This window comes from Camelus dromedarius, chromosome 6 (genome assembly GCF_036321535.1).
Source record: "Camelus dromedarius isolate mCamDro1 chromosome 6, mCamDro1.pat, whole genome shotgun sequence".
Classification (NCBI taxonomy): domain Eukaryota; kingdom Metazoa; phylum Chordata; class Mammalia; order Artiodactyla; family Camelidae; genus Camelus; species Camelus dromedarius.
The window spans coordinates 38,707,650-38,730,584 of record NC_087441.1 but is presented as its reverse complement, the minus strand read 5'-3'; the positions used below and the strand labels follow the sequence as shown (position 1 = coordinate 38,730,584).

The 22,935-nt window shown below is 39.2% G+C and overlaps 1 protein-coding gene across 2 annotated transcripts in view; it reads right to left on the bottom strand.

Moving 5' to 3' along the window:
• ROS1 (ROS proto-oncogene 1, receptor tyrosine kinase) overlaps positions 1-22,935 on the bottom strand; it is a 106,614-nt gene that overhangs the window by 59,969 nt on the left and 23,710 nt on the right. For both annotated transcript variants that reach the window (XM_064486745.1, XM_064486744.1), the window contains exons 6-18: positions 20,895-21,043; positions 20,102-20,240; positions 17,220-17,421; positions 16,488-16,564; positions 14,879-15,001; positions 14,529-14,713; positions 13,684-13,781; positions 12,277-12,773; positions 10,675-10,887; positions 9,843-9,953; positions 8,629-8,807; positions 6,358-6,549; positions 2,457-2,557 (exon numbers count right to left, since the gene is read on the bottom strand). In XM_064486745.1, coding sequence (XP_064342815.1) covers positions 2,457-2,557; positions 6,358-6,549; positions 8,629-8,807; positions 9,843-9,953; positions 10,675-10,887; positions 12,277-12,773; positions 13,684-13,781; positions 14,529-14,713; positions 14,879-15,001; positions 16,488-16,564; positions 17,220-17,421; positions 20,102-20,240; positions 20,895-21,043 — 2,266 coding nt within the window. The remainder of the gene's footprint in view (positions 1-2,456; positions 2,558-6,357; positions 6,550-8,628; positions 8,808-9,842; positions 9,954-10,674; positions 10,888-12,276; positions 12,774-13,683; positions 13,782-14,528; positions 14,714-14,878; positions 15,002-16,487; positions 16,565-17,219; positions 17,422-20,101; positions 20,241-20,894; positions 21,044-22,935) is intronic.

Sequence of the window (22,935 nt, the reverse complement as noted above, 5' to 3'; positions counted from 1 at the left end):
GGAACTGAATTTTTAATATTATTTAATCTTCATTAATTTAGGTTAAAAAGTAAAACTAATATTTGATTCATATATTGTGAATCATGTGTATGATTTATTGGAAAATTTTTAAGTATTTTGGATAAAATTTTTCAGTTGTAAATTTTATAAAATCTAACTACAATCAAGTATTTCCTATGAAAATTTAGTGTACAAATTGAGATATGCTGTATATGTAAAATACACTCCAGCTATCCAAGAATTAATATGAAAAAATAATGTCAAATAATTCAATAATGTACCTATGTCTTTTTACCCTTTTTTAATGAGGCAACTAGGAAATTTACAATTATATATGTGGTTCACATTATCTATATTGGACAATGGTGATTTAGAGTAAAGATAAGGAACTTAAAATGCAGAAGAAGGAATTTTGGTTATATATTAGAAAAAAATTTCTGCTTGTAAGATGGCTCTGGAATTCCTGTCTCTATGTACAGTTTTTCTTTTTTTTTTTCCTGGTGTGATAAAAAGGCAAGACTTACATGGGCACAAAGTGCCTGTCCTTTGTGTAACCCTGTCAAGATCTGCTGCACTCCACCAGGCATGCATACAAGGAAAATTATTAACCTTGAGATGATGAAATGCATTTTTAAAGGAGAAACATACTTCTTCTATCTCCTAAATCCGATAATATTGATTCTCTGGACACTTGAGAAGCTAGGCTCTTAAACAATGCCAGCTAGCCTGTCCCCTGAATGTACAGACACGGAGAACGAGCCCTGATCCTTCAACATACGGATTCTTTGAACACTGTCTATATCTCACAGACAGATTCTTTTGACAATCAGATTGCTGATACCTCACATTTCTAGGGAGAGGAACAACCAGTTTTCTATGGTTCACAATTGGGAAACTAGCTGGAGCTGTAAGGCATAGCTGCTATGAAATAAATGATTGGTCAGACTTGCTGTATATACGCTTGTATGCATTATAGATATATATATGTGTGTGTGTACTCCTTTTTTATAGTTTCTATGATTGAGACTTTTCTATAAACCAAAAAAAATGTATTTTTTAATCTAAAAGTTATCTTGACATTGTCTTCATAAAGCAGGAATTCTTGGTCCTTGTAAGATTAGAGCCTTAAAAATTTGATGAAAAGTATGGATGCTCAATTTCCAAGCATTCATACTCAACCTGAAGCCTTCCATGAACTCCAATACCCAATATTAGAAATCTCTGCCCCAGAGCAGTACCTTCTGTTTTACTTTAACCCTTTCCCAATCATCTCTCTAATTTACTGTGTGGCAGTCGCAAATTTATGCACATCTCTGATCTCAGTTTCCTCATCTATGAAATAAAATGACCCCTAAATTCTCCTCTAACTGCTGCTCTCTAATAATTTTATGTTCTATATTTTAATTTGAAATATGTAACTGTTTCCTTGAAGTTAAAAACTATGGATTTTATAGGGTAGGTAAAACAAAATATGACAAGAACACGAAGAGTAGAGGGTAGTAATTGGAAATATATTATCGTAAAGTTTTAAAATCTTTTGTGAAGAATATTTTGAATATTGACTGTGGTAAGTTGAAGATGTTTAATATAAAAAATGCATATTTTACTCTCCAAAGCAACCTAAAGAAAAGTATAAATAAACATAATTAAAATGTCATGAGAGGAGATAAAGTAGAATACAAAAAAGTGCTTTATTCACCCTCAAAAATGCAAAGAAGTGGAACAAAGGAACAAAGAGCTGATGAGACAACTGGAAGTCAAACATCAAGATGGCAGACTTAAATCCAAACATATCAATAATTATATTAAGTGTAGAGGAACTTAACACCTCAATGAAAAGGCAGAAATTGTCAGACTGCATAAGAAAGCAAAATCCTATATGCAGTTTATAGTAAACACACTTTAAATATAAAGACAAAAATTGATTGAAAGTAAAGAGATAGAAATAAATGTACTGTGCAAACACTAAGCATAAGTGTGGCTGTGGCTATCCTAATATCAGACAAAGTAGTCTTTAAGATGAAGAGTATTACCCTAGATAAGTGGGGATATTTTATAGTGATAAAAGGAAATATAATCAAGTCTATGGATAACAATACTAAATACAAAGCACACAGATACATCAACTAAAGAGGACCACAGGCAAATCTATAACCATAGTTGAAGACTATGTTAAGAAGCAGAAAAACCCATCCACCCACTTCCTGGGCTCTTGAGGAACATTCTCCTCGGTGCCTCCACTGGACTCGCTTTATACCCGCTCACAGTACTCACCATAGTCTACAGTAATTAGTTGCTTTCAAACCTATCTGTCCTTACAAGCACAATGCCTGCAACACAGTGGATAATTAGTAAATGTTTATTGGAAGTATAAATGAATCCTCATGCACTATCGGTTATAACCAAGGGGCAAGTTAGTTGCCTATTCTCAGCCAACTGCCTTTAATATTACTTACCTCTGACCCCGAAGAACAGCTGTGTACAGGTGAATACATTGACTGTCTTGAACCAACCAATACAGGAGCCCATCGCTAAGGTCTAAAGTTAGAGCAATTACCTAAATAGAAGATAAGATAAGAAAATGAATCAAATACATGATACCTTTGTGAATAACTCACACTTACGCTACAAATTTCCCTTTAACATCCTTTTTGGAATAATAAACTTAGTGATTTTTACCTTTCACTGAATATGAATATTATATGAGTATGCCTACTGCTATATAATTTGAGTATAAGCACTCATTTCCTAAAAATCCTCAAATGGCAGGAACTGCTATTCACTTCTGTATACTTAGCTCTAGTAGTTCTCTGGACCAGCAGCATCAGTATCACCTGGAAACTTGTTACAAATACAAATTCTCAACCACACTTGGAGCCACTGTGCTAAGCCCTGCCTAAAGCTAGCCATAACTTTGAATTCTTCAGCCACATGAGCCAGTGAATTTGATCGTTGTTTAAATCAGTTGTTCTCAAACATTGCTGCACATTAGAATCACCTGTGGAGTTCTTCAAACATCTCATTTCCCAGTCTGCATCCTATTACATTTTGCTCTCTGGAGATGGTACCCAGTCTCCAGTATGTCTTCAAATTCCCCAGATAATTCCAAAGTGTCACCAAGTTTGAGAACCAACTTGGTTAAAGTCGTATTTTCTGTTAATTACAACCAAAAACATCCTGACATATTTCTAAAATATAATACAGGCAAGATTTTTTATGTGATTATAATTGAATAGAGCCATGTATATATAAAGTCCCATTTCTAGCTGACATCTGAAAACCAGTTCTTACTACTCTTTCGTCTTCTTGTTACAATCTATGTCTTAATTTTAGGTCCAGTTGTCTAGGTAAGGCCTGAGGAAAGACTGTTTCTCCTATGAAATAGAGTGTATGAAATAGAAGTGACAATCCAAGAGTTTTGCTTTTGTTTTTGTTTTTTTGCTTTCTTTGGCTTTATAAGTATTTTTCAATTAAGCTGAGATTACCAGGAACCTGACCTCGGAGAGAGGAGTCTTTCTATAGCAGACCTAGAGCTGAGAGGTATCAGATAGGATTAAAGTTGATGACTGTATCTTTGGCAAGATACAGTAGCATATAAATGAAAACAATGAACCAATGAAAAATGTAAAAAGAATACAATAAAGTATCCAAGAACTAAAAATACTTGCTAACAGGTTACCCAAGGCTTGCTACAAATAATCTCAAGGCACATGGCTGCAAGTAGCTTCAGGTATCAAATAAATCACAGCCTTCCATCTTCAAGAAAACTCAACCTATTCCCTTCTCAAAAGGTAAAAGACTATTCTAGCAATCACTAGCCTTTGGGGAGTTGAGTCAGGTCCTTGCTTCAGGCAGAAAGAGATTTATTTATTTTTTTAGTTAAAGTTAAACCAGGTTAATACTGTTTGATTGTCTATAATGAGATGCACTAGAGTTCTAAATTACAGATTAACTCCAGTTTATCTCTTAAAAAGGCGATTCTACAACTCCCTTTGCTCAAATACAACGGACTATTCAAGCTATAGGTCAAATTCAGGTGTTGGATCGTTACCCCATTTCTTTACACCAGCCATTTTGATCCATATTTTAAAAGTGTCAGGAGGTGTTCCATAAATCTTTGGTAATCATTGTTATATCTAGTAATATGTATACCTTGGAAATAATCCCTTTGATGAAAACTAAAACCTTGAAGTTTAACCCTGTGGTAAAATGCACTACATACTGTGAGCCCAACACATCAGATGTGGCAAAAAGTATCTTTTCACTTTAGATGATCATCTCATTTCATCACACAAATTAGTCTTTCTATAAATAATTGGCTATCTATTTTATTATACCTGTATATTGCAAAGTATCTTATGACTTCATGATAAAACTGTGAGTAACACATAAAGGAACGACAGTGAGATGGAGAGCTTTGCTCAGAGCAAATCATATTTCTTCAGAACACCCACGAGCATCAATAGAGGCAGATAAATAAGACATCAAACCACGGAACCAGAGCCCAGATTTGCACAAGCACCAACACCACCAGCCAGCCTGTGAGAGGATTTGGAGTGGGATTTTAAAGAAAAGTGTATTTCTCCAAACATGCTGAGAAATTTAATGATTCATTCATTTACAGAAAAGTCCCCAGGGCCACTCCAGAGCGGTCCTGAGTAGAAATACCTCCAACAACCAGATAGTGACTGCGGAGAGATTGCAAACAAAAGCCTCAGGGATGGATAGAAAGTTCCTCCTGAGGTACTGTTATCCTTAATATGCTTCGACAAAAATAAAAGTTTTTTCCCCTAACATTTATTATTGAGATATAACAAATACTAACTTTGTATTCAGACTCAAGTAGCCCCAAAATAGAGTTAAGGGTTGTTTCCATTACTTGACAAGGATGATTAATCTCTGGATATGGTGTGTAAATTTCTACTTCTTTTAAATATCTGTGTTATAATCTGTATATGCAAACCTTAGGAATTATAACTGATATATTCTTTGGAACTGAGAATCAAGTGACTCAACAATTTGTTGGTGTATTTGTGTTAAGCATATTTTATCTCCATTGGCAGCAAAAAAGGCTAAAAACTAAGAAAATTTTAAGAAATATCCTAGGTAGAAATAGTATGAATATTTCTTTCTTCTTCATGCTTTTCTGTAAGTTCTGTATTTTCTACAGTAGATATATTATTATGACAATCAGAAAAGACAAAATTCAGAAATGTATATGGCTAGCTAGAAGGAAGCTTAAAGGGATCAAGAAAAATAGTTATTGCTTCTAGATGATGAGGAAGTAAAAATAACATTTGTTTAAGAAACATTTCTATAACAGTGTATTGTTAGATTGAATTTTAAAAATACGAGCTTAACAATTGAGTGATGGTTACCATGTGCGTGGAACTATCCTCACTACTTCCCAAGAATTGTCCCCTTTAATCTTCACAACAACTCTAAGTGGTAGGACAATTGTTAATATTCCCATTTTTCAGAAAAGGAAACAGACACAGAGAAGTCAAATAATTTTCCTAGAAGTCCCACAGTTTTTAAAGCAGTCAGTACCAAAAATTGATTGAAAATAATAAAACACCACTCTCGGCCTTAGCGCCATCTTCTGAGAAGTCTCCTCGCCATGAGAGCGAAGTGGAGGAAGAAGCGAATGCTCAGGCTGAAGCACAAAAGAAGAAAGATGAGGCAGAGGTCCAAGTGAACTTGTACACCCATGGAAGCCACAGGAGCAGAAGCAAGGAAAGCCAGAGGCCAGGGACGCTGTTAGATACTGTTGGACTGCATGTCTACTGTCTAGAACTTGTCTCAGTGGATCTGGAACATCTACTGCCATTCTGATCACCTTGACCACCTTTAAGAGACCCATCTTGCTCCTATCAAAACGGGCCCTTTTGGTCCTTTGCCCTGGACCTGTAATATTCTGGACTAGTTCTGTTCTCAGTTGTGGCTGAATGTAACACATGTACAATAAACCATCTCTTCTGCTGTCTTAGCTGAAGGGAAAAAAAAGAAAAGAAAAGAATAAAACACCTAATCGTCTCCCAACAGGAAGCTCTAAAATATCCAGTAGAATTCCTGAAGACTGTAAAAGCAGACAGAGGTTAAAATGCTCTTAAAGAGTGAGTCCATTCAAAGTAAAGCGGACTATAAAACTCTCTGTAGTATATTTTAATATATTTTATCAATTTCAACAATCAAGTAAGACTTAGAGAAATCTTGGTTGTACCAAGATCTTACCATAACAGTACTTCCTTTCAGATTCTACCGTAACTATTCACCATAAGCAGGAACAGTATTATACCTATACAATAGCACTGTTTAGTATTATTAAGTGATCAGATCTTATTTTTCATTTGTCACCTTTTTCCCAGAAAACCATGGCTGCACCTGTAGTGTAAGGGAACTTTCCCCATTTAGCCTGGTGCTTTCGACTGAATATAGTGTGGTCCAGTAGAGATATCCACCAACGGAATCCACCACCATGTCATTCACCAACAATTTCACATGGGTCACAATGTCTGTGTGTCCTGTCAACACAGACTGCCTTTGTATCTATAAAACATAATCATAAGTCAGTTGATGATTTTCAAATGGCATCATTATTTCTGAGTAGTTTATTGCAATTGTTAGTAAATCACTGCCTTTGTCTATTCAATTGTTCAACCACAAATATTGATTGGCCCTATGTGCCTAGTCTTGGAAACATCACAAACAGTTATAAGAAAGTTACAGGTTATAAGGAAGCTTATTCCTTTTCATATCTCTAAAGAGAATGGAGATAAATTTATTTTGAGTTAAAATACTTGGTAATCATACATTCAGTCAATCAACACACTGCTAGATACGTATTTGATTAGACTCCCAAAGAAGAGGTAGGCTCCCGATAAATGGTGATGTCTCTCCTTGCTTCCTGTCTACCAGTTTATCTCCCTAATATTAATTACTACCATTATGGAATTCCATCACGTACCAAGCACTGTACTTTTTTTTTTAATGTTAGTGATTTTCTGTTTTATTCACAAGCTTGTTGCAGTTTTTGGTTTTCTTTTCTTTCTTTTTTTTTTTTTTTTCTGGTTTCGTTTGGTTTTGTTTTGTTGAGGTTTTTCTTTTTTTTAATGAAGGTATTAGCGATCAAACCCAGGACCTCGTGCATGCTAAGCATGTGCTCGACCACTGAGCTATACCCACCCCTCTGTACTTCTTTTTTTAATCTTCGAAATATTAGCTCTTGTAACCCTCACATTAAGCCTATAAAGGATTTCTATTTCCTACTTTTTCCCAAGTAAACTGGGGTCAGAGAAGTTAAGTCATTGTTCACGGAGTTACACAGTTTTATAAGAGACAGAGCAAATATTTGAAACTAGTTTTTATACTCTTCCACTTCCTCCTTCAAAACTATTTTCAAACTAACCCATTTTAGAGAGCATTCTCTAACCCCACTCAGCTCCATTCTGCCTACAAGTCATTGGCACTTTTGAATTCAGACTATACTATATTGCTTTGCTTCTAAATACACTGCTCTGAATGCTTTTCTATTAATTTGTGAATATATTTTTATCTCTTTAAAAGAGCAGGGGCTAGTGGTGATGGTTGAACAACACTGAACATACTAAAAACCACTGCACTTAACACAATCAAAGGGTGAATTTTATGGCATGTGAATTATATCTCATAAAGCTGAGATATATATATTTATTTTAAGAGTGGAGACTTGTCTGCAATCTACTTCATATTCTCTACTAGGCCCATTCTCAAGGCTCTAAACACATTGGTAACAGATAACAAATGTATAAATGAATGGACAACTGCCATCCTGATTAGAAAATGACTTCTGTACTGTATTTCTTGACCCGTCAGGCCAGTATTCTCATCATCAGCCATCCTTTCCTTCAACGTGTGCCACTGGACAATGGGCAGGATGTCTCCATCTTGCCCCAGGTCTACTTTCTGCCCTCTCCACCCTACCCGGTGCCCCTCGAGCCTAGCGTGGATGGACTGCACCAACTTAGCTCCCTCATTCTCTGGCTTCCAGAGAGGTTCAGCCAATGGAAGCATTGGCAGAAGAGCAGAGGCCAAAGGAAAGAGGGATATACCTCCGTTTTGCTCCTTGCCAGACCATACATTTTGACAGTGGCTGGTTTTCCTGTCAGCAGCCCTCCTAAAGCTACAGCCCTCACCAGCTTCTTTCCCTTCTTCCCCTTACTCTCTATGCCTGGAGGTGGTAACATCCTCCCACACTTGCTAGCCCAGGGCATGTTTCACCACCCTTTGCTTGCTTTTCCTAGCTCTGTCCACACCTTTGAAAACAGTCCCCTCATTTAGCTTCTTTGAATCATGCCTTTGGAGTGGGCCATCTTCCTCCAAGACAGTAACCCCACTAGTGAACATTTTAATAGATTTATTTTAAGATATCATCAGAAACAGGTAACTCATATACCAAATACTGATATAAAATTTCCTGTAAGCGTAAATCCATTTTAATTGAAAAGTGAGTAGGTTTAGAGACAAATATTAAATAACTAATAGCATAAGTGGTACCCAGGTATGAAAAAAATCATGAAAATGATGTTCAGGTCACTGAAGTGGGTGAGCATTGTTCAAGAGCCCCCAGAATGCCAGGCTTTCACTTACCACGTATGTTTTTCCAGCCCAGTAGAGAAAGTGGCCCAGCCATTCGAAAGCTAAAGCCCCGGCTCCTGCAATGTTGGGTATGTGGTAATTCTCTGAGACATCCATCCCGTTCAGCAGCCACACGTAAACATCACCTTTCATGTCGCTGTAGTAGAGGCTGTTGTTATACCAGTCCATGTCTCCAAACAAAGTGAATTGATAGTGGTCATTTTTTCAGGTATGCCAACGTAAACATGGCAAGTCAACAAATCCCACGTGCACCTCAACATAATGTTAAAGCACATACTAACATAGACAGTCACTAGAACTTCAGGGATCTGTCAAGGATATTTCAATAATGTTATCCCCAAATCTTAACCCTTGGAACTAGAGAGAGGAACTAATATTCATTGGACATCTCTTCTTTGCCAAACATTGCCCTGGGCACCTTTACATATCGCACTTAACTCTTAAAACAAAGCTATGAGGTGAAAATCATCCCCATTTTTGATGTGGCGAACCCAAGACTCTCTGAAATTATCTTTTCTACCCAAGGTCTCACAGATGAAAAGAGGAGGTGCCCAGATGCAAGCCAACATCAAAGCATCACTCTTCCCATTAGTACCACACTGTCCCCAAAGTCCAGCTCAAATGATGGTCAGAAATGCTGTGATATTGTTAATGGCCAAAGAGATCAGATAATTAGATAATTCTAGGAGATGCCACCTTTGGGCAAGATCACTGTTGTACCATCCTAGAATGAAGACTTCATCCTTTTGTCTTCTAGGCAAAAGTACTCATTTGTTACTTAATCTTCTTCATCACAAAATTCTATCTTAACACTTTATTTAGAACTTCACACAGCTATTCTATGCTCCAGTCTTACAGAAAACTCCTGATAAATTACTTAACTATAGCCAACTTCATGGAGCAAGATAGGTTGTTAACTGTGAGATGACACTGACAGATTAAAATACATGAGAAGTATATCAAAGCCTTCCTGAAATACACCTAAATCATTAAATAACCTCACATTCTGTGAAATAATAAATAGCACTCCTACTCAAGAATTGACATTTTCTTAACAGTGTCACTGGCACTATAGTTCAGTCAATATTTTTTCCTTTCATTACTGACCTAATAGTAAAACACTCAATTCTTTTGATTTGATGACTAGCTCAGAAAGTTTTATGAGTAGAAACCTGTCATCCATGTACAGGGGACTTGGTGTTTACCTGACACATTGCCTATATCAGAGGATAAAAATTCTCCTGGGCCAAAGCTATTTAATGGTTTACTCCAAAGCCCATCTTCCTTCACAGCCATGATAAATGGTGGTTCTGTAGCTGTTTAGTTTAAAAAAAAAAGAAGAAGAAGAAAAGAAAAAAATTGAAAGAAATATCACAGAAAGCCCACTTTTTAGATATACATCTTATACCTTAGATTTCCTTTATACAGTAAATCAACATTTTTGAAAAATACCCTGGAAGTATATGAGTAATTATATTTGCTTAGCAGAATCATTTATCATATTAAACATACTTTCTGATTTTTATGTAACTATTTGAAATTGAAGGTGAAGAGGAATGTGTGGTGATGTTGCCTCTACAGCAATGTCATGGTCATGGCAGAATTTGTTTTTTTTTGCTTTGGCGATTGGTTGCCATGGTCCTATTCAGAGCACCCAGAAGCAACTGCAATAACAGTAGTATAAGTGGGTCAGTCATCTTCCCGTTTTCTTTCAGCCAGGAGGATGGAACTCAGCATGAGTCACAGCCCCTCAACTTCTCTCACCAAGACCCTCAGAATTCAAGGAACGATACTGCTTAGTAAACCACAAGAAAGGAGAAAACCATGAAGAAGGACATTATATCGTTTGTTCAGAAACATCTTGGAATGTTTAAAATAGCAGGTTAGAAACATAAATACCACACAGTGCTTTATTTGCTTTCCTAAGCTCAGAGAATAAACACATACCCAAGGGGTCAAGGCACCCTTCTCTACCACACTGAAGGTGAGGATGGTTAAAGGTCACAGGAGTACACAGAATCAAGAACGTGTTCTCACCTGGTACCAGGGTAGTCCCCGCTGAGGGCTCTGACCAAGGGCCGGGCCCCTTGGGAGAACTCGCTCTCACAGAAACCTTGTATTTCGTAGCACTCTGAAGGTTGGGTACGTTAAGCATGGTCCCACTTATATTAGGGAAAATGTGAGTGATTTCAGGAAAGTCTTGGGTTGACACTTTCACCTCGTAAGTCCAGTTCTGCCAAGCGGAAGGGCCTAATCAGAAGAGTTAAACAGTATTACTGACTCGGGTGACATCAGCAAGCGCAAACAGAAGCTTGTCAGTAAATTTATCTATAGCTTCACCTTGAGTGGAAGGATAATTGAGCAGGAATGCCTCCTAGCTAGCTGCCCCCTAATTACCAGGGTTAACTTGTGATATGATAGGGACAGTGGCTGTTCCACCCATGACACTCAATTTGCCCCATCAAAGGAGATCTCATGCCCAACAAATAGGAGGCTACTCTTCCTCAGTCCGTGCTGTCTGATTGGCTGCATGGAACCATCAGAGGGGTGTCCTATACAAGCTCCTACTAAACAAATGCTTAATGACGAACCTCTAATATAATTCCCAGTATTGGTAGTATCTCCCTCCTAGGAGCCCAAACAATAGAAAAAAAAATTTCTTTTGCTTATTCATTTTCAGCCATCTTTGAAATATACAGCAAACAGGCATAATTAACTTAGTCTTAAAGTAAAGAGTAGCCAGTGTTTGCTAAACACTCTAGGGGACCAGGGCTTGGCAAGCTGCAGCCCACAGTGACCTAGAGGGCTCACTGCCTGGTTTTGTAAATAAAGTTGTGCTGAAACACAGCCAGTTACTTATTTACATATTATCTATGGCTGTTTCAGTTGTTTATTTACATATTCTCTAAAAGCCGAGTTGAGTCGCTATTCCAGAGACCATATGACCCACAAAGCTGAAAAAGATTTACTGCCTGGTTCTTCCTTTATAGGAAAAATGTGCCAACCTCTGTGCTAGATATTGTCCTGAGTGTTCTACCTGTGGATCTTAATTTAGTCTGTATGAAGAGTTCATAGAAAGATATAATTAATATTTTCATTTCCCAGTAGTGGAAACAGGCACGGAGTGGTTCAGTAACTTGCCCAGGGTCATTCTGCTAATAAATGGCAAGACCAGCCTACGAATCCATGCAGGCTGGCTCCGAAGCCCACCTGCGTATCCACCAACCACAGCCTCTCCAGAGATGAAAATTCAAGTCCACAGAGTCTTAAGGAGTTGTTCAAATTCACGTTAAGATCTCTATGGTACAAAATCTCAACCCCAGAGCTCCATCCCCCTGGGCTGATATAGTCCCTCAGACTGGAATATCAGTGCCTGGCTCCCAGGAAACATTCAATAAATGCTCCAACAATTCTGTTGGGGTGTACTTGGGAAATACAGAGATTCTCTTAACACAGAACTAACAAATGCGGGACAAATGTGTAAATACTTTGTGCGTGCTTGTGTGTGTGCATGTGTGTGTGAGCTACGTAGAGATTCTGGTTGATGACTCAATGGTCACATGTGGGTTCTCAAAACTGAGTTGCAATGTCAAGCCCTTCAAGCTCCCCCCTCCTTCTGGCTGGGGCCAGAGCACTCACTGGCTCCGATGGCGAGGGCTGGGGGCGTCCACTGAACCAGGGCCTGTTGGGAGCCGAACAGCACGGAGAGCTGCTGCGGGTGGCCCGGCACGGGGTGTGGCTGGGTGTACGAGCCAAAGATGACCAAGTTGCCAAAGCCGAATTCTTCTATGTGACTCAGGTCACATCCCACAATGAACTCATTAAAAGACAAAGAATCCTGTTGGAAAACGGCCTTGCCATCTGTGACCAGGAAGTCATTGTTTTCACAAGCAAAGCTCTTCACATCATTAAAGGGGACGTGAGGTAGGATCAGGTGGGAAGCGGAGCCGTCCAGAAAGGTTGACATGAAGACTTGGGTGGTGTCGTTGTAGTAAATGATCCGCTTGGACTGCGGCTTTATTGCAAAGTCCTTTAATGTGCAACTCTGCACAATATGCATGGCTTCTGAGTCCCGACCAGAGGGCACAGGGAGATTGACTCTATAAATGCCGTCTCTCAGGAGATAAAAGATATACCTGACACAGAGGCAAAAGAAGCCTGGGGTGATTCAGTGCTAGGGTGCATGAGTAACTGTCTCAGCCCATTGCTTTAACCTATAGGGCAATCAGAACCGTCTACCTCCAGAGTCGATAAGGACAGGGTTCACCACGGTGCAAACTGGTAAAGGTATTTACTAAAGATATGCTTTGCTTCACATTAATGAGCATTTGGAGATCATATAATTCATTCACAGTGAATACCTCATTTCATGCTCAAAATACCCTACTGGGTATTATTGTCTTCCCCACACGGATGGATAAAGCAAAGGTCACAGACACAAAGTTACTTCTCAAAGTCCTACTCCAAAACTGAGCTAAAATGTGTCCATTTCATTTGTGGCATGGAAAAATAGTTATTTGTAACGGCAAATTTTAACTTGTTATTAACCATCAATTTCTGTTTCCTAAAGTGGATGCTAGCAGCATTCTCTCTAAACCAGCCTCCTGATAGATGTGAGAACTAAACCAGAAAAATGAACTGGTGTTGATTTGCTCAGCAAAAGAAACAGTGCAATGAAAAGAGGAAAGAGAGGCAGGAAGGGCTTCTATGGGGAGCACTGAGGGGAAATAAGACCCTGAGTTGTGCTGTAAAATAGAGACAAATCTCAGAACTGGAACCAGGTCCCTGAATCTCGGGCAAGAGGTCTTTCCCATATGCCCATATTTTACTTTGAAGGAGAAAGGAAAACCACTTACCTAGGAAAGCTGTGGATCAAGTTTGAAAGAAATGTCTTCTTGGCTCCATAGAATGAAAACTTTGCTTGGATTTGATTAAATGTGAAGGTACATAGATTGGCTTCTTATCTGGTACTAAGGTGCTATTAGCAAGTGTCCCCAAGATTCTTGCCAAAGGAAGAGAATTCACATTGACCAGGCTAACACTCACCCATTGTACGAATCAGCCACAATTTTTTGAGGTGCAATAATGGAGGAAGGAGTAATTTCCTCAATGCTTGAGCAGTTCTCTAAATCACAGACACATACCTAGAGAAAAGTACATCAGTAGGATTAGTTCTACACTCGCTTTGGCCAGCCAGCACTTCTTGAGTATCTATTCTGTGCTTAGAATTTTGCTAATCATTGAGCACTTTTTGAAAACATAAAAAAAAAATCCCTTAAAAACCAGTTTTATATCCTATATCCTAATGAGTTCATATCCTCTTGGTGTCCATGAAATACAAGTACCTATTCTCCTGGCTTGTGGAGACGGGCACTCAACTATTTTTAATGTTTAAGCTGTATCCAAGCTGATGGGCTTCCAGCCATACTGATTATGATCAGCCTGTCCCTGTCAAAGAAGCAAACTTGAAACACATCCAGACGGTGTCTTCTCAAAGATTTCAGTAAACCTGTATTTTCAGAATCCTACAAAAGTTACCCGTGGTTATTATAGAATGTAAGATGCTTGCAGCTGACTTTGATCACGGTGGACAGTCTCACCTAGTGATAATTCAGTATGTAATCAATATGTTATGGAAAATGAATTATCATTAGTATAAACTCATGGCTCTGAAAAATCACAGTAAAGGTGACTGACTGGTAGGTCAGGACTAATACTAGGTAAAGTCTAGGCTTTCTTGAAGACTAGGTCTACAATTCATTGCTAACCTAGAGTCTAAAACATAATCAACCCTCAATGAGTATTTAATGAATGAAATAAAGAATTATGTTACTTATAAATATACCAAGATAATCATAAGACTATCAATATCTAGTTGTTCTCAGACTCACCAGTTTATCCATGATGAAATACATTCTCTGATAAAGCCAGTCTACAGAGATGGAAGAAATTAATCCTGAACCTCTGTAAAAAATTCTCAGGTCAGACCCATCAGACATGTTGGCAGCTTCCTTCACCCATATGAGCATTCCTTCAGAGAAATAAACAACTTGCTGGTGGACATTAACTGATATTCCTGGAAGAGCCATGCAAATACATGTGTGTCATTACATAGCAACCAGAAAAAAGACTTACATGAAAGAGAATGTATTTCTTTAATCTTTAATAATGGGATTAAAATTGCATTCACCCGGGATCTTTCCTTTCACACTACGGAAACACTGTTCTCTATTACACTGACCTGTAATATTACGGCGTGTAGCATCTGACTGAAGGCAATGTGCTTCATCTACTAAATGCTTTAAAGATCTCTTTCTTAGAGAAGTTTTCCTGGATAAAAAGAGCCACTGTTCCTCTTCTTGAACTGAAACAATACCACAATTTATCATCAGATAGATCAACCATATGCACATTGACACAAAAAAGATCAATACCACCCTTCAAAGCAAGGGGACTAGCACATGGAAGGGGCTGGTCAGATTATCTCTGAAGGCACTGGGGTATTTTGACTGTGATATAAATCACATTATTCTATGATTAGGGTGGGAAGTGCAATGTCAGTCAAGTAGAATTTCTGTGTATGTGCCCCTAAATGCCCTCAAAATAACATCACATGCAGTATCACCATTCTCAACCACCTTGTCCCAGTCGGAGCTCAGCTGATTATCCTCAGCCATGGGAATTTGACTGGCAGAGGTGGTCCAGCCCAAGCTAGAGGGGGATGTTGCATAACACACACATATAGCTAGACCTTGGTTGTCTCTGTTTTGTCTTCAATAATCTCTCCCTTTGAGGCAGGAGAAAAGTCCTTGGAGGAATGAAATTTGAGGACTGCAGAACTCTGCTTGACGTCCTGTTCAACTGGAGACGGACGCAGCACGCATGGATGAGCACTTTTAGGGTAATTAATAAATGTTATGCAATAATCACAGTAACAACAATATTAAGCCTGCTCTATATTTAATTTGCCCTTCGGATGCTTCCTGCATAACAAAAATACCTCTTCTTTCCTAGACTCTAGTAACAGCCAAAAAAACCAAAGGCTAGTGATAGATGACATTTAATACCCATTGGCATATGCACGCATGTGCAGATTAGGGGAAGGGGCGGTCAAGTCAGCACATGAGTTTCCCAAGAAAACAGAAAACTGGCTCCTAGAATTCAGAATCTTTGTCTGTTATTCCAAACTTTTTTAACTAGCTTCACCCAAATATTTCCAGTGTTTCTTAGAACATGTTCTTTTATTATTTTTCTCAGATGCACATCATGCAGTAAGCCTTCAGTCTCTCCATACAATTGTTAAAATTCCAAAGCCAAAAGAAAAAAAATGGTACTTGCAAAATTATAACAAAACTGATTTGATAGATTGAATATCCAAATGGTAAAATGTAACTTATTAAGTTCAGATATATTTTTAAATCTTAGGGAGACTGGTGTTTTTTTAAATGGTAATTTTAAAAAAAAAGGTTTTTAAATGATGATACATAATATAAAATGGAGGTTAGGGCAGAAAGAATATATGTGTCCCATAAGTGTATAAATGAGAATCATAATCTCGAGTGATTTTAACTGAAACCAAGGGCTTACTTGAGGCCATTTTTAATCCCTAATTTAAAAAAAATTTAAATTCTAGTGTGAAAACTTTTCATCTAACAACTTACATTGATTGGTCAAATACTGGGACTCACTTAAAATTGAAAACTTACCTAGTACTCAAAAGACAGTGTCCATTTGGGCAGAAAAGTTAGGGTCTTGAGGCACACCAGATGACCCAGGACCTCTGAGATCTGAGCCCACCCTTGCCACTCCCTTAGTTCCCTTGTAACCAAAGGTGCGTCCCCGGTCTGTACCTGCTGGGGATGAAGTGGTAATACTAGATTCTGCTTCCGGCCCCTCACCAACTTCATTTACTGCTGCAATAGAAAACCTATTCCAAAAACAGTTTGGAGAGATGTTTTTTACATGGCATGCTGTGAACATGAGATAAAAATAGGAGCAATAACGTTTCTATTTAAAGGACCATGTGGTAATGCATGTATCTGGTTACTTGGTTGCACTGCTCAGCACTAAAATGACCATCAATTACATCCTTGTTTGCATTCCCCATAGAATAGTTCAGGGTCACTGAGGTCAAAAACTGAACTTTGCTATCTGCATGACCCTCATTCATGCCCTAATTTAAAGAGGTCTTAGTGAATGCTAGAAAAGCTAACAATAATAAAATAACCCCCTTAACAAGTTAATACAAAAATACTCTTAACAGAATTTTCCCTCCTTACTTTTTCATGTTGGATCAAATGAAGAAATGATATTTCTGGTGTTTATGATGTCTTCTTTAGCCCATATTTATTAACCCATATTTATATTTATCTCAATACAATAGAAATGCTCAAGAATGTTTTTACTTAGGATGGTGTAATAGAAGCATACAAACTTGAGGAAAACCACAATAACCTCAAACCAACAGTACAAATTCAATGGGATTTCTCAAAATACATTTAAATTAATTTCTAGCCATATTTCTTAATTATCATGCCCACACCCACACTGGTTACATTTGTCGTGAGCCACTTAAATCTTACCTGTAGGTGGTACTTGCTAGAGTGGAGTAAAACTGGAAACTGGTTCTCTGTGTCCCTGAATCTAATTTTTGATTTTTGCTGGTCAGCCTTAAGTTATAACCCAAAATGGGTCCACCTGGGAATTGAGGTGGAGCCCAACTCACTTCCACAGTGTCAGGACTTGAGCTTTCAATATTCCTAATCAGGGGAGCAGTTTCAGGAACTGGAAGAGATAATGGTGACACTGTGAGCAGAAAATGCACAGGGGAAAATGCAGAGAGGATGGGGAAAAAGTCTTCTTTTTTGAAAACTTGGCATGCATGAAATATTTTTGTTAATATTCACAATAATAAGTGTGAGATAGAGAGAAGGTGGTAATATATCTATGAATTGCAACTCCCAACCCCTAAATGACACCAGTTGGCTACTTTCCTAAGGGAGGCTTTCAAACATTATTTTCCTCACTTCTAATTTATGCAGTAAAATTAAATGTGGAAGTGTGCAAATAGGATACATGTTCCATAAAAAAAAGTTGTCAAAAATCTCTAGAGATCTAAATGACTTGAAACGTAGGATGGAACCAGGCTAGTAAGGAGAACAGAATCTGTAACAGAACTGGAGTCAATGATTAACAAGAGTTGAAAGAAGTCCTGGGGCCTCTTCCCTCACTAGAGTGCCGTGGCCAGACTAGTTCCAGCTAAAGATAGGGATTTAGATAAGCCTGAATTAGAACAGTCCACTTCACCCCTGCTGGCCTCAGCACTGCTGACCCAGGCTCTGCCTTCCTTTCCCCAGCTCCCAAGGTCCCCTGGAATCCAGGAGGACTGTGCCTTGCAGGGAATTAAAGGAGCATGCTTTAACTAACTAAGCACTCACCCTTAGACTTCAGGAGCTACCTAAGTGGCAAAGAACAGAAAGGAAAACAAATGATCTAACAGTCCTTCTTCCACCCCAAGAACACTGCTTTCCGTATCTCCCATGCCCAGAAACCACACCTGTTTATTTCCTCTTTTTGTAGAAAGGACTGTGGTGTCACTTTGCTCTTCAGCAGACTTCTCTCCCTCTGAACAATTTTGGCAAATGCTCTGCCTCACCCCTGACTCATTAGAGTCGGGAGAAATGAGACAGTTCAGCCCTCACCCTGGATGAGTTTTAAAAAGGTCTCTGCATTGATATCTCAGCCTTTCTGTGATACGGTTCTGCCCCTACCCTCAGACCGATCTTTGGCAAACACAGACATCATGGCATCAGTCCCCTGCTCCATGTACTCAGTCACCCTGGTGAACAGGGAAGAAAGAAACATCTCCCACTGAATTAGAATCAGGATGTCAGAAAACCTAACTCTTTAGGTCAATGTCCAGATATCATCTGCTCCACTTCAAAGACATTAGGTGCCACCTACATGACAAGCTGTGATTATTGTCCAAATCTCCTCCCACAAAAATCTTCCGTGAAAGGCTGGTCAGGTTAAGCAAGGTATTCCTTGCCTATAACCATTCCACCTGATTAAGAAGTTATCTTCATAAGGGCTCCAGTTAAGGGCTCCAATTAAAAGGCAATAATACCATCTAAAATTATATATTTCCCATAGCTAAAAGAGAACAGAGCCATGAAGTAATGGAACACAAAACAGATAACTTCGTAAGTTTTAATGTGGCTATAAAAGTAAGAGAAACTTGAAGCGTGAGGTGCTATCCATGGGAAGAACCTTCATTACAGGGTCTGGCCTGCCTGGAGGGTATGTGGGCTTGCATATCCACAGAAAGGCCCAGAAATGGAAAGCAAAATTTGACTTCTTCATTATTTTGACTTGACTAGTCATGCGCCCTGGACCCTCCAGCACTGGAAAATGTTCCACCGCTGTTGGAGTACATGCAGCATTGCTCTGAACAAAGAATCCACGGATTCTACTCTGATCTGGAGCATTTCAAACATGGCCCATGTCTGACCTGAGGTTCTAAGGATGGCCAGAGAATAATCAGCAGGGGTGGCCACACACATCCTAGCATCTGATAAGCAAGAAGAGGACATGAATCAGGGAGGACAGAAAATGCCCCCACCAGCACCATCAGTTGTCCAGCTATGCATAGGTCTAAGGCTTAGTTCAGCGTGAGGGTCTCTGCGCACAGCTGAATGTCTGGAACTGAGGGGTAGGGACATCTAACATCTAGAATAAACCCTCCCAAGTCCCCTCAGCTAAGTCTGAGGGGGAGGGCACCAGGCAACCTTTCCTGAGTCTCTGCCCCAGGTATTCACCTCCCTCAAAGGCTCTAGGCTTAAATTTTTTTCCTGGTAAAGAAGTCACATCTTTGAAAGAAGAAATCAGAAAACGCTCCAATGTATGTGATATTTTTAAAAATTATCTATAATCAAATGTTTAGGTATTATAACAACCTCCTAGCCGGTCTCTCTCTCTGTTACTTTCCAGTCTCTTCTCATTCCTTCAATCCTTTCTATGTGTAATCGCCAAAATGATCTTTTGAAGGAGCACTCAGAGCAATTGCTCATCTTTAAAACCTTCCATAACTCCTAACTGTTTACTGAGGCTTATTCTGACCACCTTATTTGAAAGACTCTCCGTTTTTAAAGGGCAGACCCTGCTCAAAACATTCGTCTTCCCATAGCTCCCTGCGTCTTCCCACTTAGAATATACTTTCCTCAGTTATTAGGTTTCCAGCTTAGACTATTTCTCCTCCCCCAGTATGTGGGCTCCCCAAGAGCAGAGGGTTTTGCTTTGATCCCAGAGATAGGGTGAGCACCTAGAACACCACTTGGCACCTAGTTAGGTATTCTGTTGTTGGATGGATCCATTAAAGAAGGACTAAATGTATTTCATTGTTTAACATAAAAACAGACTAAACTGAAGCTTTGGGATAATCCCTTACTTCTTAAGCATGCCATACCTCCATAAGAATGGGTCCTGTAACTGGGGCTTGGTGGGGAATACAGTTGCAGCTGGGCTGTGAAGATCCAAACCACTCGAAAAATATATTCAGTGAATGGATGCAGGGTCTCCACCACGTAGGAGAGCTTGGACACAGCCTAGGTCAATGAGAGATCAGAAATCAGCATTTATAGATTCACCACCGTATACTTAAGAGCACAGATTCGTTTGTAGATGATGGATGGCCTTGGGATACGGGGTGACCCAGGGCCTGCCAGATCGGATGAAATGGAGGCCTGGAGCTTGGAGGTGGGCCATCTCAACATCACTCTACATAATTCACACAGAAATTCTTTCCTTCTTCCAAACTGCAGAATTATGCATTCAGTCATTTGGCATTTACTTCAAAGCTTTAATTTTTCCATGTTAATATACGTGGTGTCTTGGGACTCTTTTTCTCTGAACTTGCTCATGCTTTTCTTAAAAGGGACCATCCTGGCTGACCTCCCTGCCCCTCATCCCAGGTGGAACCATTTTAAATGGGATGGGCAGATAATGACAAGTGGTATGAGTAGTTGCTTATGTGATACTGTGCTGAAGAAATAATATATATGTCCAATGATATGTTTTCCTCAAGATTAAAAGGTTTAGCATAAAGAGTAGTGGAGACAAAGTTCATGTAATCCAACCACTCATTTTCTGTCTGAATCTTCTCTCGAAGGTCTCTATACATATATTATATGTAGTAATTTGGCACTTGTAGTAACTTGAAGAAAAAGTCTCTGTTTAGGTCCACTGGCAGTGTTTCATACCTCAGTGTAAGTCCAGCTTCCACGGAGTTGTGCATACTTCCACTGAATGATGTATTTCACTCCAGAGATGTTGGCAGATTTCCATCGCAGTGTCACACTGTGGCTTCCAATGGAAGAAGCAAAGGGTGCAGTGGGGAAGTCTGCATTTTCTGAGGAGAAAGCAAGATTTCATTCCCCATGCCCCCTGTCTGTCAAGGCAGGAGAGAGTGTGCCTGCCTCATCTAGTGCCATCAGCACCCTCTTGATACATTTTGCCTCAATAATTCACCGGAACCATATCTGATGCACGTAATTTTAATTAGTTTATTTTTTTTTTAAATCAGCCAGTTGGCCTGGCAACCTTTTCCCCCCACAGAATACACTGTTATCTTTGAAGATAGAGTATTTTTGCGGGCAGGTAACAGGGAGCATTCTGAGACTGTCCGGTTTTCTCTTATGGTTCCACTTCTTTATAGGCTACTGGGATGGGTACCAAGGGCATGTCTGGGACAACAGAACCCTCCATTGCCCCAGGGCATGTATCCCAAGACATTTTAAAAATTTTACACTATAGATCTACAGCTATTGCCCATCTTGTCAACACACTATTTTTATATGTGCAAGTAATTGTACTTTAAAGGATTCTATGTTCAGCTGTTTTTTATTGTGAAATATCTCATGGCTTCTGAGCAGTAGCGACATTATAGTTGGTACGCATAGTCATTGGTGCTACTTCTCAGGCACTGTATAAGGGACTGGAATTCTGAATGGTATGTACTACTGGGATGAAAGTATCTTTATTTTTTCTATTTTCCAAGATCGTGCTAATTTAATGCTTTAGCTTGCTTGTTTTTCTGGAATTTTGTATTGTGGTAAAATATACATGGCATAAAATTTACTATCTTAACTATTTTTAAGTCTACAGTTCAGTGGTATTAAGTACATTTATATTGTTGCAACCATCACCACCATCCATCTCCAGAACTCTTTTCTTCTTGCAAAACTGAAACTAACCATTGAACAATAACTCCCGCTCTCTTTCCCCTTCCCTGGGCAACCACCATGCTACATTCTGTCTCTATAATTTTAACTACTTTAAAATACCTCATACAAGTGGAATCAAATGGTATTTGTCTTTTTGTGACTGGCTTATTTCATTTAGCATAATGTCCTCGAAATTTATTCATGCTGTAGAATATGTCAGAATTTCCTTCCCTTCTAAGTCAGAATAATATTCCATTGTATGTGTATATTGCCTTTTGCTTATCCATTCATCTGTCAGTGGACATTTGGCTTGTTTCCAGGTTTTAGCGATTGTGAATTCAATATGGGAGTATAATATGGGTGTATAAATATCTCTTTGAGACTCTGCCTTCAGTTCTTTTGAGTATATACCCAAAAGTGGAATTGCTGGATCATATAGTAATTCTATCTTTAATTTTTTTTGAGGAATCACCATGACATTTTCCACAGGAGCTATACCATTTTACATTCCCACCAGCAATGCACAGGGTTCCAATTTCTCCACATCCTTGTCAACAGTTCTGTAACTGAGCAGGACCCTATAGTCCTTCGCAGGACAGACCCCTCCCCCATATTCTCCTGCAGCTCCTCTCTGGAGTAACCAGATAATTGTATCTCACACGTATTTCCTGCGTTTTTCAGATGCTATACACCACCACCAAGTGGAAGAAATTAACTGCTTGATGATCATGAGCACATAGCCTCCAGGCCTTCTGATGTCTAAGGACTGATCACCATTAACTAATCAGAGAATTGTGCACAGCTAATCACACACCTTGGGAGGCCTGTCCCTCAGCTAGCCTTTAAAAAGGCTCACCTGAAACCCTTTGACGAGTTCGGAGTTTGGGGCATGAACCACCCGTTCTCATTATTCTGATCCAAACTCCGTCATTTTGGTATTGTTTAGCTTCACTGTGCCTTGAATACACAAACTTGCATTTGGTAACAATCTCGGCAAAGTCAGCCTAGGAGGAGTCTGTGTCCGTGGCAGGTAGACCCAGGCCAGTGCAGCCCCTTCCCTGGGTCCCAGCAGCTGCTG